This window comes from Pterocles gutturalis, unplaced genomic scaffold (assembly GCF_000699245.1).
Source record: "Pterocles gutturalis isolate BGI_N339 unplaced genomic scaffold, ASM69924v1 scaffold18067, whole genome shotgun sequence".
Classification (NCBI taxonomy): Eukaryota; Metazoa; Chordata; class Aves; order Pterocliformes; family Pteroclidae; genus Pterocles; species Pterocles gutturalis.
Genome location: NW_010113169.1, coordinates 18,358 through 35,674, shown reverse-complemented (window position 1 = coordinate 35,674; position 17,317 = coordinate 18,358). Strand labels below are relative to the sequence as shown.

Sequence of the window (17,317 nt, the reverse complement as noted above, 5' to 3'; positions counted from 1 at the left end):
GGGTTGGGAGAGTTCCCCCCCCCCCTGCCATAGGCAGAAGGATGAGCACCATTTCTGTGAGCTTCCATGAAATAATAAGTAGTGATTGATCTTGCCCTCATGCAGACGGGCTCTGGCCGGCACTGACCGAGCCCGGTGCTGGGCGCTTGCCTCCCTGCGGCGAGGGGAGCTCAGCTCTGCCCGGCACTTGGTTTGCAGGTAAAACACCTTGGAAAAGCAGTGCATGAAGTCCCTTTCCTCAATGAGACTTAACTCTTCTTTTGAAAATTGAGAAGAAACAAGGTTTTAAAAATAAATAAGTAAAATCACTTCCCCATTAGCACTTATCTGCTAGCATGAAGTAAAGGATTGTTGTGGACGTATGGCTTGCTTGGTTTTGTTTCTTGGATTTATATTTTGTAGTGATGTCTCAGGCAACTTGTGACAAAGTTTTCAAAATACATGCTCCTGTGAGTGGAGGTCTCTGTCATTTACAAGGAGAGACAAGATGAGGAATGACAATATGAATTGTTTCCTTCCAAAAAAGAGAGGCTGCAGGACTGGGTTTACAGATGGGAAGGCAGAAAATGCCTTCACCTCTTCTCGGCTGGGGCCTCCGTGTCATGGTGGGTGTTCAGGCCAGGCAGTACATCTGCTGCTGTCGTACCTGCCTAGAAAACATAAACCAGTCTTTTTGAGTTCTGCTCTGTGGACCCCAGTGTTTATTCTGCCTCTGAACTCCTTCGGTGATTATCAGAAAAAAACCCAACCAGCCAACCAAAGAAACCCCCCAACAAACAAGAAACCACCACCCAAAACTCAAGACAAAGCATTGATGTAGGTTTAACATTAAAAGTGACAATTTTATTAGCTTGGAGCAGGAAACAAAGCTTCGAGAATGCTTGTTAGTCCTCGAGGGGCTGCGTCTGATTGCAGTCACACCGATTCACTAGGCTGCTCCTGATGTTAAGCTTCAGATCACTTTTTGTTTCACATCGGTGCCTTGTTTTCATTTGGCTGTGTTGGAAAATGCATGGATACTTACCTGTGGGGACTGTTGTGGCAGCCACACTCAGTGAATGTGTCCTTGAGGCTGCACTGAGCTGGCTGCAGCCCTTTGTCCCCTGCGGGATGTCCTCCCTCCGCTGTTTGAGATGAGTCTCTCACCGGTCCAATGATACCCTGCTGCTCTTGGGAGAAACCATTTGCAGCGGGCTCTGTGCCTGAGTGCTGCTCACACGTCTTCCATCCCCTCGCAGGATGGCTGGAGCAGGGAACGCTGAGCGGAATGCTGCTGCGTGTTCCCCCTCCTCCAACCCTTCCCACCCTGTGCCAGGGGTGTCTGGGAGCCTGCGCGTAGCCCAGCCTTCCCAGTTGCTGTTGCACGGTTGCCTGTAGCAATGAGAGTGGTGAAGTGTGAGGTTTTTGCAACAGAGGGAGTGGCCTTGTCAAAATCACCAACTTACCTGTGGTTATTTTAACATCTCTGAACCTTGTGGCGCTTTTAACGCTTAGAGGGGGTGTAGCTGTCCCCAAAGAGTGTTTCTGGTTGATGGGAGGACAGGCGGAGCTGAAACTGGCCGTGCCTAGTCTCAGCTGAACAAGCGGCACTTGCTGACGGGTTCTGCTCTGCAATACACAGAAAGCAACTGTGGAGGAAATAGATCCTGTGAAACATCAATATGGGGTTCATCAGGAGTTAATACTTTTTCCTGGTCGTGTGTTTCAAGTTTATTCTACATCCTTGTGTTAAACCTAAAATGCCAGTGATGGCACGAGGCCTCTGTGCTAGAACTACTTAATAAGAAAACAAAATCTAAATATTTACCAGAGTGCTTTTTGTTTTGAATTCAGGAATTGAAGTGGCTGTGATTTGCATGCAGGTTACAAGTATTTTCAACGCAGTTCTAAATTTTGTGTGTTCTCATCTCTGACACGAAGCTCAGTAGTTCAGGTGCATGAAGCCAGTGTCACTTCGTGCAAGATATCTGGGGACACAGCTTGGTCATGTTCTGCCCTGCTCCAGGGGCATGATAAGGGCTGTGTGCCTTGGAACGCAATGCTTTGGGGTTAGTAGCTAAGCTTACGGTTGTACTGTAGCTGGGGTTATTTCCAGCTTACCCTCTAACCGTTTATGAGTACTGTAAGCTTAATTTTCATTTAATACTGTGCGGCTTTGTTAGCATGACCCCTGGTGCTGAAACAGCCCTCCCGTAGCCTGGGGAAGACCTGGCTGTCTCTGCCGCTGAGGGGTCCAGGACACTCCTCTACTTCACAGAAGAAACCTTGAAAAAAGACAGAGTACACACGTTCAAAAGTAGGAGAAGTCTTTAGATGTCAGTGTTTTTGTATCTGAGGAACAGTCTGAAGCGCCTATGAAATAAGCCCATAGAGGTCCCTGGCAGCATGGCCTGAGCTGCTGAGAAGAGCTGTTCCGCGTGCTCGTTCCTGTGCCCTTGTGTCGGTGCAGGCTTTTGCACATGGAGTTTGATGGACTGACATGCTCCTTTACTGTGTTCACAATTGCCTTGAGGCAGTAGCAATAGGAAAAATGTCTGGTGGTAAACCTCAAAAACTTCTTTAATTCCCCTCTGTTCTGAATGTACCTTTTATGTGTGCTTATGTACCTTTCTATAACGTACATCTAAATACAAGATTGAGTGTGAAGCTGCTACTCTGAAATCTGTGAAAATAGAGGGAAGAAGTCTAAAATGCATTTCCAGAACAAGTTTTAGTTCTGTTTCCCCAACACTTGAAACTTTTAATTTCCCTTCTCTCCTTCCACTGAATTATAATCTCTGGAAATAAACCAACGTAGACACATTCTCTGTCCTTGTCAGCAACAAGTCTGACCGGTCTGTTCTGCATCATTGCATAGCTGTTTGCTTTTAAGAAGGACTAAGATACTTTCTTTGACAGGAGGTGAGGACTGCAGGTGCTGGAAAAGCAGGATTGATACTCAGTCTCTAAGGTGGTCTCAGTTTCTACTTTAATCACCATGTAGATGGATGTTTCTCGCTTTGCCCTGTGGAACACAGATTCATTTTATATGTGTTCAGTGTTGGAAACATGGGAAGAAGGCTCAACAGAGAACCTCAGAGCTCTTGAATAGCAGTAGGATTGAACCTTTTGTGCTGAGAGTTGTTTACCTGTGACTGGTACCTTAAGATATAGAAATAAATCATTAGTGTTCTGTCATTCTAAGAATTGAATCAAAGCTCTGCTTGGTCTGTCAACTGGAATTACTGCTTGCCTTATTTTTTAAATTAACAGTCAAGGTGTCTGTTCTCTGACTTCCGCTGCTATTCCTTTGTCCAACTGCACGTAACCATTTTCGTAACTAACTTCCAATGTAATGCTCTAAATCCTTTCTCGCTGCTCTTCCCAATTCTAATGCTTTTCTCTTTTCTCTGCTTGCTCTTGGTTTACCTGCGGCAGCCTTCCGAATACAGCTGCTACCTTGGTTCAGGATCTCGGGCATCCTCAAGAGCCAGCTCTGCTCGGGCCAGTCCAGTGGTGAGCTCCTTTTCTTTTCTTTGTCCCTAAACTGCTTAATTCTTCTGTTCTTCAAGGTCTTTATTGTTACAAAGAGGTCGCTGTCCCTCATGAGAAAGTTTCTTACGGAATTAATTGGCTCTTCTGGGCAACGCTTAAGACAAAGAAGGGGTGAACCAGATGAGAAATTACCAAGCCAAAGTAACTTTTGTGCAGGTGCCCGTGTTTTTACAATAGAAGTACACTTTGCACTCATGTGACTGCTAAATTTTTTCTAAGCTGGGCATAAAGCACATTGGTGAGGGTATTGTGAAAAAGACTGGGTTGTTGATGCTAGTGCTGCATCTCCTTTGGTTATTAAAATCAGGAGACATAAACCTCACCGCAGCGTTCAAGTAGTTGTTCAGCAGTATTTTGGTGCTGTGTTGCTGCCAGGCTGCGGGGCTATCCAGAGGTTGGATTTGAACATATTTGTTGGACTGTAGGTTGCTGGGCACCTGAGTCTTTAGCACGGTGCAGTGCCAGAAGGATTAAGTGTACCCGGAGTGTTGAGCACCGTGGATTCCCAAGTTGTCGTGTCTGAACAAGGCTCAAATGCTAAAAGCTTGTCCAACCCCTGTGATTGTAGCTGACCGAGACTTTTTCCCCTGCTTTTTACAGATACAAAGTAATTGTCTTCTATTTTTTTCAATGGCACATCCATGCTTTCTGTTTGAGATTGTTCCATGGAGCTGTTGACAGCTCTGAGTATCTTTCCTGGTTAATTCCAGAGCAAGGCCTGAGAGCATGATGATGGTAGCAGAGTGCAGTAGCACCTCTTTTAGAGGAAATGTGCAGCTTACAGTAAACTAGTCTATAAAAAAATGAGTATTCCACGGAGAGTGAGTTTTGAAGTGTTGCTCTGAGTTTCTTTAAGATGGTTTTGCTTCATGGAAGTGTTTGTCCTAATGAAGTTTTAACATGCTAGTTCTGTGACCTGCCGCTTATTACGTATCACATCCCCAAGACAGGAAGTGATGAGGAGGGTGATGCTGTGAATTAACAAACACAACGTGCTTCTCTAGTCAGAACATTCTGTTGCCTTCCTTGCTTGGCTGAGTAGCTGAAACTTAAATGCTGTAAAAGTTGCCTTAAAGACTAATGAAGAAGGAGTATCTGGGTAGTCAAAGAAGCTACCACAGCATGCAACACAGTAAGCTGTGACATGGTAAGCTGTGACGTGAACATTTGGAGTGTTCCTCTTCGGTAAACACACATAGCCTGCAGTAAGGAATTGCTTTGTGTCTGATGTCCCCCATCATGCTGGTTCGCCCTTCAAGCCTACCCTGGGATTTGGAAACCTGTGCACTATGGGGTTTTCTCCCACAGTCAGAACTGTGCGGTAGGTCTCCATCCTTCTGGTGAAAAGGACCTGAACTCTCTGTGCAGGGTTACTTCTTGTCATCAGGCAGGGAATAGGGGAGCCTTTTGATCATCCAGCGAGCCCTCTCCCTCTGAGTTCGAAGGAGCTGATTAAACCAGCTGGAGCAAAACAAAACTGAATTGGCAGAATAGAGCTATGTGCTCTGAAGTACTGGTGTTTCTTAAAGACAACAGTACATCCACTTGTTTAAAAAAAAAAAATTAAAAGGATTTTCATCAGATAATGTATGACAGCCAGTAAGCTATAAATAAAGCAGTATTTTAATTAATCCCCGAATCTGAGTCCCTGAGCTATGAGTTCTTTCAGTATATATCTTACATTAGTAATACTTCCTAAATGACTTTGCAGACTGAATTTCCGTTATCCCCAAAGCAAAAGATAATCAGAATAACTAGGGATTCCATTAAAGTTCCTCAAGTGTAAGAACTGGGTACCCATACATTGATGGTGGTTTCCATTATGGGTTTTGTGTATGCAGTCTGAGTCATTCCTGCAAGCTCCTTACAGTAATCACAAAATGCAGCTTGTCCCTTCTGGGAGTCCTAGGACATTTTTTTGTCGTGTAATTCTCTGCTTCTGCTTTGGACTGTTTATATGCAAGTGGCTGGGGATGGTTAGCTGCATCAGCACCGATGGTGGAGAGGCGCCAAGTTGGATCTGCTCTGCAAGGAGACAACAGGCACTTTTTTTTTTTTTTTTACACTTAGTGGTTTGTTGCGGGGTGTGAAGAGGCTCAGATACTTCCATAGCCTTCAAGATGAGCTGAGAGGTAACACTGTAGTGGGTCTAAAAGGCACCAATGCCGGGGTTTTGCTTCTCCTAATGCAAGGTAGTACAAACCTTGTTAATGAGGTGGTGTTGCTCTTAGAAGTTCTCATTACTACGTGGGGTCAATGCAGAAGCACCTTGTGTGGTTTTTTGTTTTTTTGGTTTGTTTTTTTCCTATGTTAAATGGACAACACCATTTCATGTAACTCACAGTAAGGAATCACCTGCCTTGCCTTTTACTAACAGGGGATTTGAGGCGTTTTGATAACATTTGCAGCTGGGTACTTGATCTTGGCAGTAACGATGCTGAAATAGAGCTGTCTCCCCAGGCGGCTTAACAGTGTATCACTTCCACTCATACATGCCCGAAATGTCATCTGCTTGGACTTCCTAAAGGAAGAATAAAAATCTCCTTGGACATTGGTGATAACTTACGAGAGAAAGAAAGCGGTTGTTTTTGTCTGTATCAGTGGTCTACGTTAGAACTGTCTTAATATTGCTAACCCCCAAACCTGAGCTGTTCCCCGCCTTAATATATCGAGCCATATGTTTTCCTGCATCTGCTTTTATGTATCTTCTGGCATTTACACGGAGAAAGATTTGATTCCAAGTTTACTTGTTAAATGGCTGGCAGGGAGCAAGGAAAGGAGAGTATCTGTTGGGTTGAAAAGCTGAGTTTCCAGCATGCTTATGTCATTTGAGAGCATGATAGCTTACAAAATCCATGTACTGAAATGATGAGTGCTTAACACTGAGGTTAAATATGATTTTGTTATGATTATGGGCATTGTTAGGCAGAAAATTGAAACTGAACTGCTCCCAAGCCTGACTATCTATCATGAGAAATTATACATTGAGAACAAGGAGTGATTGAATTTAACTTTCTAAATGAAAGCATACGGTCTCTTGTTACTGCAGCCCTTAAATCTTTTCTCAGAATTTTGTTTCTCCCTTCTATCCCTGTTCAGTAAGCGGTGAGCAAAAAGCAGACATAGTTTTCCTGGTGCACACAGCTTTTCCAGCCTGTGTTCTCATTTGTGTTATCGTGTTTGTAAGACAGTAAAGGGCAGGAAGATACTGAAACACAACATGTGATTATTCATTTGTCTTTACGTGTATTTTGAAGAATTCAGTATATCTGCATGAAGTTTGCTGCTTGATTATTTTTCTTTAATTTTTTTCTCATGATCCCTGTTAGTAATTATTGTCTGCTGTCCTTGCAGTTACTGCAGCAGTGCAATTGTGTTGTTTAATATTAAAGCATTATATTTGATATAAAGTACAGACCTGAAGGCTGCTGAGGGCAAACATGAGGCCTCTCTGCACAGATGGAGGTAAATCTTGTGCCTGAGCTGGTTACATCTTTTGGCTGAGATGGGCTTTTTAATATGAATTGATGGAATTTCTTTTTTTTTTTTAAATTAATAAACTCCTCGTGAAAAGCAGTTATTTGTACATTTTAAATAGAAAATGCAATAGTATGAATCTGAAGACTTTCTGAGCAAAGGAAGGCAAAATAACAGGAGAGGGCAGGTTTTTCTACTGTGAGATTATGATCTTTCCTATTTCCTCTCTCCCTTCTTGTGGAGCCTCAGACAGCGAGCACCGTGGGCACGCAGAGGGGCTGGTACAAAGTCAGAGACTGGAAACACAAGTGCCGCTTAGCAAGCGCGCAGTCCTGGGGTCTGACATTAATGCTCCGTTGTGAATAGCTTTTTTCATTTGAAGAAGCTTATAGTGTTCTCACCAGAAAAAAAAATGGAAGACAGACTTAGTTTTCATGGAAGCAGTTATCAGCGTGCTCGAGCTTTGCCGTCTGTCTCTCCTCTGCAGTGAGGGATTCAGCGTAGGCTTGTCTCCTCGCCCAGCCCTGACAGCCTGGGTGTGCTCTTGGCCCCCCTGGGGTGAGGATTTGCTGCAGTGCTAACTTGCATTTCAGAGACTGATAAGTTTGTTTAAGCAGTGACGTTTGGCATAACACTCATTCCTGAGCAAGGATACTTCTTCTGACAAATCCACTTTAGACCTGACAAAGTTCAGCAGTGGTTTTCCCCTGCCGGCTTATTGCTAATTGCCAGTGTTAAGGTGGCTCTCATTGGAAAAACGCACAGGAACCCTTTGTGTTACTGCCTGCCCCAGCCCAGCTGATCAAACCGGTAAGAGGGGGATCGTAGGAGGGGTTATGCTGGCTGCAGTACTTCTCGTTTAATTCCAGTTTTTGTAGATACCATCCTGTGTTCAGCTATACCTATTGCAAGAAGTTTTCTTCAGTGTGGGACATATTTCCATTTCACACTGTGCTGTACTCCTTTAAGAGCAGGAAATGATCTTAATTTGATTTGTCACCAAAAAAAGTCCCTTGCTTTTATGAGGAAGCTGATCTAGGTGCAAGATCCTAGATGAAGCTGAGGCAGTGACAGCCATGTGCTGAACACGCTGAAGTTGTTCTCGTACCCAGGGGTGGTATGCGGTGCTACCCCACTGCAAGCGCTTTGTGTTCCCCTTCCGCTCTAGCCTTGCAGGCTGGAAGCTGGAAATCGAGCCTTAGTGCCGATTCCTCCATCGATTTAAAGACCTGAATAATTTATTTCTTTCTTTACTTGGCACTGGGGTGTAATGCTTAACTGTCCCAGGGTGTCCTGTCTCTTCCGTAGGTGTTTGAGAGTTGTCTTGTTGGATGCACTCTGATCACGCTGCAGGGGCTCTAGTTTTGGCCTCGACACTCACCAGTGGCAGAGAGCTTCAAGGGTTACTAGCTGTCTGCAGAGTAGAGAGAAGTACTTTTTTAAATACTGTACTAAAATGTTTTTATTATCTATGAAAAATAGGCAATATATCCATATATAGGCTTGTGGCATGATTTTGCTCTTGTTAAGTTTCCAGCTGCGGTAAGCCTCTGATATTGCTGACATTTTTGTAACGTGGCTCTGGATTTATTCCGAAGTTGCTGTCAGAAGAGGCTGAACTCTGATCCCATTGTACTTATTTTGCAGAAAGCAACCTATTCTCCGTGCCAAAACAAAGATTTGCATGCTGGAGTTGCTCGGAAAATTATTTCCTTTTCCTGCTTTTTTTATGCACTCAAGTACAAATTGCCCAAATTGTTGGTGTAGAGGAAGTTAACGTGTGGTTAGAGACAGACCCACACCCTTGTGGAAATGAAAAATGGTAAAGATACAGTATCATTAGGTGAATTCCTCTTTAGATCTCCTCTTCTAGTGAGTATTTTGTTACTCCTTTTTATTTTCATGGGGGAAGGTCCCAAAGCCAGTGTGTTTGTGTGAAGGGCTGTGCTGAGTGTAGTACTGTGAAGGTTGTTTTCAGTCTTTGTAATCATTGCGGTATTCTTTACTGAACGATAATGCGGGAGGTAAGTATTCTGGGCAAGAGTTTTGAAATAAAAAGAAACCTTTTTTTCCTGACCTTTCTCTGTTTTATCTCTTACTGGATCAAATGCCAAAGGGCTTGTTCGGGAGCGGGTGAAGGCTGAAGACCTGGAGTTCCCTCTGGTGGCTGAGTGCTGTTGGAAAGCATGATGTCTCTTTTTAAAGGAGTGATGCTGGGAATACATTAATCTAGAGATGAGCAGAATGAAGACTCTATAAAATATTTATCTAAAATAGACTGCTGTCTTTCTACAAGACACTCCTTACAGCTTATGGTGTATCACTGCCGTGTAACCATAAAATTAAGCGCTGCTTGTTTCAGACTGGCTTTTTGCTTCGTGAAGTGTTGTGTGGAGGCATCTTTGCAATGAAAGGATGCTGCGTTAGAATGAGGAGCTGGCTTTTCTCAGAACAGATTAAATTTTTGAATTGTTAATATTTAAATAAATTGGTAGAGGTAATGACTGGTTTTGAGGAGAAAATGCTCCGACTATTCCATTCATGGCACCAAATGGATGTATGTATGAGATCATCGCTGGGGAAAATGAAATCTGTATTTTTTTTTAAACCACCTCAATTTTAGAAGTTACTTAATAGCTTTAATTATTAAAGGCTATGCTGCCTTAGAGAATTATTAAAGGTTGTTTTACAATAAATGTGTAGGAAGCTTCACAGGTGTGGTTATGAGTGCTCTGAGTAGTAATGTCCACCATATACATGTCTTTCACTGGATTGTCTTTGACACTTTCCCCTTTTTATTTAACTCATGTGAGGCATCATTACAGCAATACCAATATTTGCTCCCTTCTTTATCTTACTAAGAACTGAGATGACACGTTTTTTAAGAAAACAGACGTCATTCTGCAAATGGCTTAAGGAAAATAATATTTGGAGTTGTGCCCTGAACCCATAAGATAGACTTCACAACAGGCTGTTGTACATAAGTTTCTGGAGGTAGATTTTTGTGTGTATGTGTATACACTCATCTTTGGTAAGACATCAGTATCTACACTGCCACCATTGTCCTTATAAACAACAAAAGGGCATTTGGCTGGGCTAGAAGGCTGCCAAATCCACCACTTGGAGCTGTCTGGCGTGAAAATAACAGGCTGTTTGCAAAAGTTAGTCCGTCTTGCGTTTCGGGTCTGAACTGAAGTATCTGCCTTTGTTAGTGACCTTCTCTTACTGCATCTGAATTCAGAGATTCCTCCCCCCTCCGTCCCCCTAAGTACTCTGTGTATTCAGTGTCTTTGCAAAGTTTGTATCTAGTGCTTTAAGTCCAAATAATTTTACTTCAAAGCCAAAGTCTTAGATTTTCTTAATGCTAATCATAGGGAATTTATGAGATGTATTGTCCGTGTAAAAAGCTGATTTGTAATAGGTACCTTTCAGTTCTGGGATTTTTTTTCCTAGGATGCTGTGGGTAATGTGAAAAAATAGTAAGTTGGATCACCCACACATTGCTCCGTGTAATTCAAAGAAAAAAGAAACCCCTATACCAAATGTGAGCTGATTGGAAGGAGATGTAGTTTTGGAGTATGTTTTCAATGAAACTTATAAACTTAACCTCAGCTATCCCCTGCCTTTCTCTGAGTTGGATCTCTCCTGATTTTTTTTTTCACTCATTTTTCCCTTTGGCTCTTACGCTCTTGATAACTGGGGAAGCCATTCATTTTCTAGAAGGCTCTTGACCGTGGTGCTGAGCATTCCCAGAAGATGCTGACGTGTTCTGGCCTTTTTTAGTCCTGCTGAGCTTTCCCTTTCATGCGGTCCTTTTTACACTTAGTTCTATTTCAGATGGAGATACTTATGAAAAGATTCTTTTGTGAAATGCACTGCAATGCTCCCCCAGCAAAGTGAATAATGATGAAAGACACTATTTTACATTTCTGCTCTTGGGAAGTTGTATATTTGGTTTAGTTTCGGAGCAGGAAAAAGTTGATAGGAGGGTTTCTGTCAAGGAAAAAAGATCTGCTCAGGTTGTATGTGGGTTTTGCTCGGTAACTTCCGTTTAAGCATTTAAGCTGTCTGTATCCATGGTAATTTTCTGTACTTTGGCATGCTACTTTGGCTCTGTTTTGTTTCTTCTAGACCAGTTCTAGTTCAGGATCTCTCTTCTGAATTTGTAAATTCCAGTGATGTACTGAAACCATAAAAGAGCTGTTTATTTAGACTTTGAACTGGTCCCCAGTATTTGACTTGAGTGTCAGTTTTTGTAGTCTCAGCCTTTCTTGGATCTTTGCTTGAAGTCAGTCACCTTTTGTCTGGAGCAGAGAACACTTATCAGGAGTTTTAAGCTTTAGATTCCCCCTTCCCCCTCCTCCTTTTGGGAGCAGTGAAGCCACAGTACAGTGTTCAGCCTAACTTGGTACCTTGCTTTTTTGGAATGGGGGAGGATGTGCTGGCAGGCTTCAGAGGTCGCCTTTTTTAGTGAAGGTCCACAGAAAGTGTAGCTTCAAGAAGCTATCTTCTGGAAATCTATTGATCTTTCAATTTAAAAACTTAACCTCTCTATTTCTAATTTCAAGTTTCTATTTTGGGTTCATTTGAGGTCTATTTTTAAATTGTTCTAAGAGGAGTGGCTGCATATGTCAGTCAGCACAGCAGTTGCATACAGCTGGTTCTGTGTCCAGAGAAAGACATCTGGGGCTGTTAAGTTCATGCCGGTGGAGGTCTGTGTATTCTTGCATTGTTAACTCATAGATTGAGAGCCATCTCCATGTTTGAAACACTGTCATGTAGAACATGGGAAAAAAATAAAGTATTTCTCTGTCTTATTTAATAGACAGGTTAATAGATTTAATAATTTTTTTTAAATCAATAAGTATATTCCACTGAATTACGTACTGCTTAGAAATTTGAGGTGAATCGTGCAGCCTTGCGCACTGGCATGCCAGCCAGGATGCTGCTGTTCTGAGCGATCTGGTTGCTTTTTGAGTGTATAAAATTTGCTGTTGAAGTCTTTTACAGGTTTAAGAATTCCCTTTCTGATATCTTGGTGCCTTCACTTGTCCTTTATTGTATAACAATTGCTTCTAAATCTTTGTTTTACAGATTGAGGAAAGGCCAGAAAAAGACTTTGAGAAGGTAAGAAGGATATTCTGAATTATTCTGCCAATAGGACTTTCTTCACATTCTTTTTTGGTAGGTAGAACTCACAGTGAGGGTATAGAAATCTTCTAGAAAATCCACTATGAGGCAAAACTTTGAATTACTGCAGCCTTCTCCTAATACTTTTGGGGTTTTTTTAAGACAAACTTTTAAACCTCTGTGGTTATTCAGAGGTTAAGTAGTTGACCTTCATTAGCAGTTGGCTGAAATTGCTTTAGGCTAAGCCATATGAATACTGGTTTTGTTTATTAGGCTTTAATGATGGTATTATGTAAAAATAATAATAAAAAAGAGGCAGATACTGCAGTAGTGAGAAATTGGCTTGATGCAGAACCCTCAGTACACTAAAGCAGTTAATGTGGCTGCTGCTGCAGAATAAATAAATATCCATGGAAGGAGAGGAGCTTGAGGGGTAGTCAGAAGCATCCACAAAATGTATTATTACAAGTTTTGAAAATATCTGGCAGGATGATACTAGCCTGTAAAGACTTGGTCTAATTTAGAATCAATAGTTAGAAGCTGAGCCATGCAAACTCATGTTTCAGTAGTGTTTAAATGCATCCCTTCAGCCTTTTCTCGTTAGTTTCCCTTGTTATATCTTATTTGATTTTTATTCTTAGTTATATTTTAATCAAATTTGCATAATTTTGAAGTGCGAGGGTTGGTATAATGTGTGTATTTAAAAACCAAAAACAAGCAAACAAAACCAACAACAAATAAACACCCTCAAAAAACCAAACTACAGACCCACAACGTATCTGGAATAAACTTACAATCCTGTTTAACTGTGTGATTGTAGGGGGCTCGTACTGTTTCAAGTTTATCAGCAGCTACCTTAGCGTCTCTGGGTGGGACTTCTTCACGAAGAGGCAGTGGGGATACATCCATCTCAGCTGATACAGAAGCTTCTATTAGAGAAATTAAGGTAAGAAATACTTAAAACCAGCATAAATGGTTAGAAATCTGTCTCTTAACTCTGGCTCTTTTGATTAGAATGTTTTTATGCCTTGCATTTGATAAATTACTGAACTACAAGATCACTTGAAAGTACTGCTGATGTTCCCACTAGTGACTATAGAAATTGGCAGTAGGAATTGGGACTGACAGGTTAATACTAACAAGGACTGTCCCCTGCATTATTATGAAGGAGACTAATATTATCTAAATGATATTATTAAGTATGCTTTAGACTTCTTTTGAAAAAAGAAACTGTCTTGTCTCCCCCTTTTGGCCGTTGTGACAAAATGAGTTGTGTGCTGTGAATGAACAGTGAATAGCTTCAGGAGAGAGACGCTGCTGGGGAGCTGGTGTGTACTGTGGGGATGTCTGGGCAAAGCCCTACGGCATGTGACACAGATCAGACTGATCATCATAGACACATCTCATCCTCACCTCATGAAGTAGGACATGTACTCAATGTAGCACACTGATGGGAAGATTGAAATACTGCAAGAAGTACTGCACTCACTGGATGCTAATTTGGGGAGGAGGTTGTGTTTTGTAAACTAATTTGCGGTACCATGAAGTTAGACATATTTGAATACAAGTAGTTGTGCGATCCAGTGTTCGTATCATCGAGTGCCAGTCTGGGTAGTCCGTAGCTAACTTGGTTTTTGTAATCTGTTTTTTGATGCTCCAATCTGAAGACTATTTTAAAGTGGGGAATCTGAATTCTGTTAACTTTCCTGCATACACCTTACAACACTTCTGAAATTACAGCCAGGTAAAACATCTGGAATTTGTAGGAGGACCTCAGATACAAGCAGGTCTGTCCCGGTGCCAGCACTGTAAAACAGCTGAAAGATAGCCATTTGCTGGGGACCAAGGACAAAAGAGGAGAGACACAGTGAAGTAGGACTTAGAATTAATTTTAGTGTAACGGTCGGTTTTCATAGTCTTTCCTACATTTCTAGTACAGCCTGTATTTCAGACTGGCTTTGGAAGCCCTTACCCTTAATACCAGCATTCCTCAAAGAGGGTGATACTCAGTGAAAGGGGCAGAGAAGGGCTGTGTGACGGGGGCATGTAATTGCTGGAGGATTTGAAGTTGTGTTTGCATCTTGTCCTTAACGTTGAAGATTTCATTTTTTCCAGTTATGAAGAGCAAAATCAGCATAAGCTTCCAAGTAAGAAATTTCATTATCTGTCCAGGCTTCAGGTTAGGATCAGGCTGCTTAACCTGTGTGGTAGAAATATTTAAATGAGAATTTGGGATACTTGCTTTTCCCTATCAGCTGTACTTCTGCCTGTTAGTTTCAGTGGCATCTTTCACCTTTCTCACCGTTTCCCTCAGGATATCTATGAGCTAAAGGACCAGATTAAGGATGTAGAAGGCAAATACATGCAGGGACTAAAAGAAATGAAGGTACTTGTTTACTGTAGCCTGGAGTGTGATCATTAACACCAGCTAAACATTCAGAGAGTCAGTGTGAGATACAGAACTAACCTTGCATGTGTGACGAGCATTTCATTAACTGGAAAAGTATTTGTTCTGACCTTGAATCAGAGTTTAAAAGCTGGTATGTTTTTGTTCCGATATGGTCCAGCATGCCTTTGGAATGTTGGGCATGTGAGGTGGTGACTGTCGTTTTGGTTTCATGTTTAGATCGCAGAAGACACCCTTAAACAATTCATATAACAGAACTTCACGTAACAAAGCTTGCTACATGAAGAATGAATGCTCACACTAGTTCATGAAGCCATAAACGAATTTTTGTGCAACAACTAACTTGTGTGTCCACATAGCATCCCCTGATACGTGAGCAGCATTGTGAGCTGCATTTTTTGGAAAAGGCAGTCTTGCAAAATATATATGTAGCCATCCAGGCATATAATGCAACATTTGTCAGCATTAATTGCTGACTGTGTCGTTGGCTCAGTGCTGTCACAGGTGACGATGCTGCGACCTTAAGTGAGTTCTCGATGGAAAAAGAGTAGTTTGGCCCTTCTGGAAAGCCTAACTCTTTTTTTCCCCTTGTCACTGTGTAGCAAGTGTAGCAAAATAATCACACTGCAATAAAAATGTAGGGAATTTTTCAATTTGTGTCCCTCAGACTGCCTTTTGTGCTGATTTGTACTTTAGCCACACTGCTTGATGCTCAGGAAGCAAAATGTAGCATGTGGAAGGGGTGGTGCAGCAGCTGCCTTAACTCCTCACCTGCATATACTTCCTTTCCAGCTGATTTCTGAGGTTTGATCCTGCCACTGTTCCCAAATCCTGGTGGCTTTCCTTTGCTTGTTATTTCTCATCCTTGGGCTGGAAAATACACCAAAACACAGTTTCTGTTTGGAACGGTACAAATTTGTGTCCTTAAAGACAAATTATTTGTCAATAGAAATGTAAACTAAACTGATGCAAACTTAATTTTGTCATCATCTGACCGCTGTCATCAGTCAGTTCCGTTGACTGAATGAAAAGGGAAGTATATGAAACTCACCTATGCTTTAGACGTAATTATTAGAGTTAAGTTCAGAGAGAAATTGCTCGCTCTGTAAACTAAGATGTTGACATGAGCGTCCTCCTTGTTTGCATATTTGCAGTGTTTTGTTCATGTAACTCTCTTGTTTCTCAATAAAAATCAAATATTGCAACGTTTGATGGCACAACACGGAAAATCATCCTGATCTTTATTTTGCCATCATCTGTTGTTATAAATACCTCAGTATCTTATTTTCGGGTTAAGTTGATAGCAGGGGTTTTTGAGACTCTGGGAATTGAATCTTACAGAGTAAACTGGTAAAGAAGGGATGTGATACGGGAAACCTAATGAAAAATGATACATCAGGTCATGAAAGCTGCAGCTTTTTCATGGCAAATTCCGAGTCCTGACATTTAGTGGTTCCCACACTGCAAGGATCCCTGAGATCGGTGTGAAGTGGCTCTCAAACTGCCTTAGTTAAAGGCCTAAGATCATCTAAAATGATCTCAAATCAAGGCCAGTTTACCTTAAAAAAAAAAAAAACAAACAAATCCAACTTGTCATCTTCAGCAGCTGCTTTGAGCTGCCAGTGTGCAGGCGCAGGGGGAGGAGGGAAAAGGATGTGGACTCAGAAGGCAGAAGCTGAAGCAGCAGAGAACATTTTGTCCATGCTGAGGTAAGGTTCCTTCCTTGTAAAAAGAAGTTTGATGGAGACACAGGGGAGGTTATCCTCACCTCGGGACAGCTGGTAAGCCTCTCTAGCAGGTGACTAGCACTGGTTTCTGCAGGAGTACTCAGCATGCGTCTGTTTATGTACTTAATTTTCTTGTTGAAGGTCTTGGTTGGCAAAGTGTCCTTCCTAACTGCCTCTGAATGTGGGTACTTATTCTTTGCAGGACTCTCTAGCTGAAGTTGAAGAGAAATATAAAAAGGCTATGGTGTCAAATGCTCAACTAGACAATGAAAAAACAAATTTCATGTACCAAGTAGATACCCTGAAGGATGCGCTCTTAGAGTTAGAAGAACAGCTGGCAGAATCCAGGCGGCAATATGAAGAAAAAAGTAAAGTATGTATATAGCTACGGCATGTTATTGAACAGGGAAATTTTTTTCGGAGGGCACACAGACCTTTTGGGAGGAGACAAACAAATGACTATTCAAGATTTTAAATAAGTTTTTGTTTTAGTTATTGTTAAAGCAAGTAGAATAGAATCATAGAATCATAGAATGGTTTGGGTTGGAAAGGACCTTAAATAGCAGCACATTATACGGTTGTGAGCATACAAACAGGAATCTTCCCTGAGCTTCTGTCTTAAAAAGCAATTTCTGAAGAAATATTTTACATGGTGAGGCTATATTGATATTACCACATATTTATATATATATTTTTATATATATATTACCATATATTTATATTCCATCTTTAAAGTAAATTCAGAGGGTTTGTCCATAGTGACTTCTGCAGTATATTTAAACACAAAGCTCCGTTCAGAAGGCCTGTGGGAGAGTTTTGCAGTTTATGTAGTTAAGGCAGCTGTTCCATTAAGAGTTAAGTTTGATGTGAATTCAGCATCTGACAGCTGGTAAATTGGCGTTAAATAATAAAGCTGTAGCTTTTCAGAACTGGCTCTTTAGCTTGGGGCACGTTGCTGTAGTGTACCTCAAGACGTACAGTTCCTGGAAGATACAGTGTGGGGTTTTTTTAAGTCCACGGTGTCTAGCCAACTTTTAGTCCA

At 41.7% G+C, this 17,317-nt stretch overlaps 1 protein-coding gene across 1 annotated transcript in view; it reads left to right on the top strand.

Annotated features, from left to right (window-relative positions):
* Window positions 1-17,317, top strand: part of LRRFIP1 (leucine rich repeat (in FLII) interacting protein 1) — a gene marked incomplete at its 5' end in the record, with an annotated part of 49,546 nt that overhangs the window by 15,568 nt on the left and 16,661 nt on the right. The window contains 5 exons of the mRNA XM_010074378.1: window positions 3,418-3,495; window positions 12,106-12,138; window positions 12,962-13,087; window positions 14,456-14,527; window positions 16,478-16,648. Coding sequence (XP_010072680.1) covers window positions 3,418-3,495; window positions 12,106-12,138; window positions 12,962-13,087; window positions 14,456-14,527; window positions 16,478-16,648 — 480 coding nt within the window. The remainder of the gene's footprint in view (window positions 1-3,417; window positions 3,496-12,105; window positions 12,139-12,961; window positions 13,088-14,455; window positions 14,528-16,477; window positions 16,649-17,317) is intronic.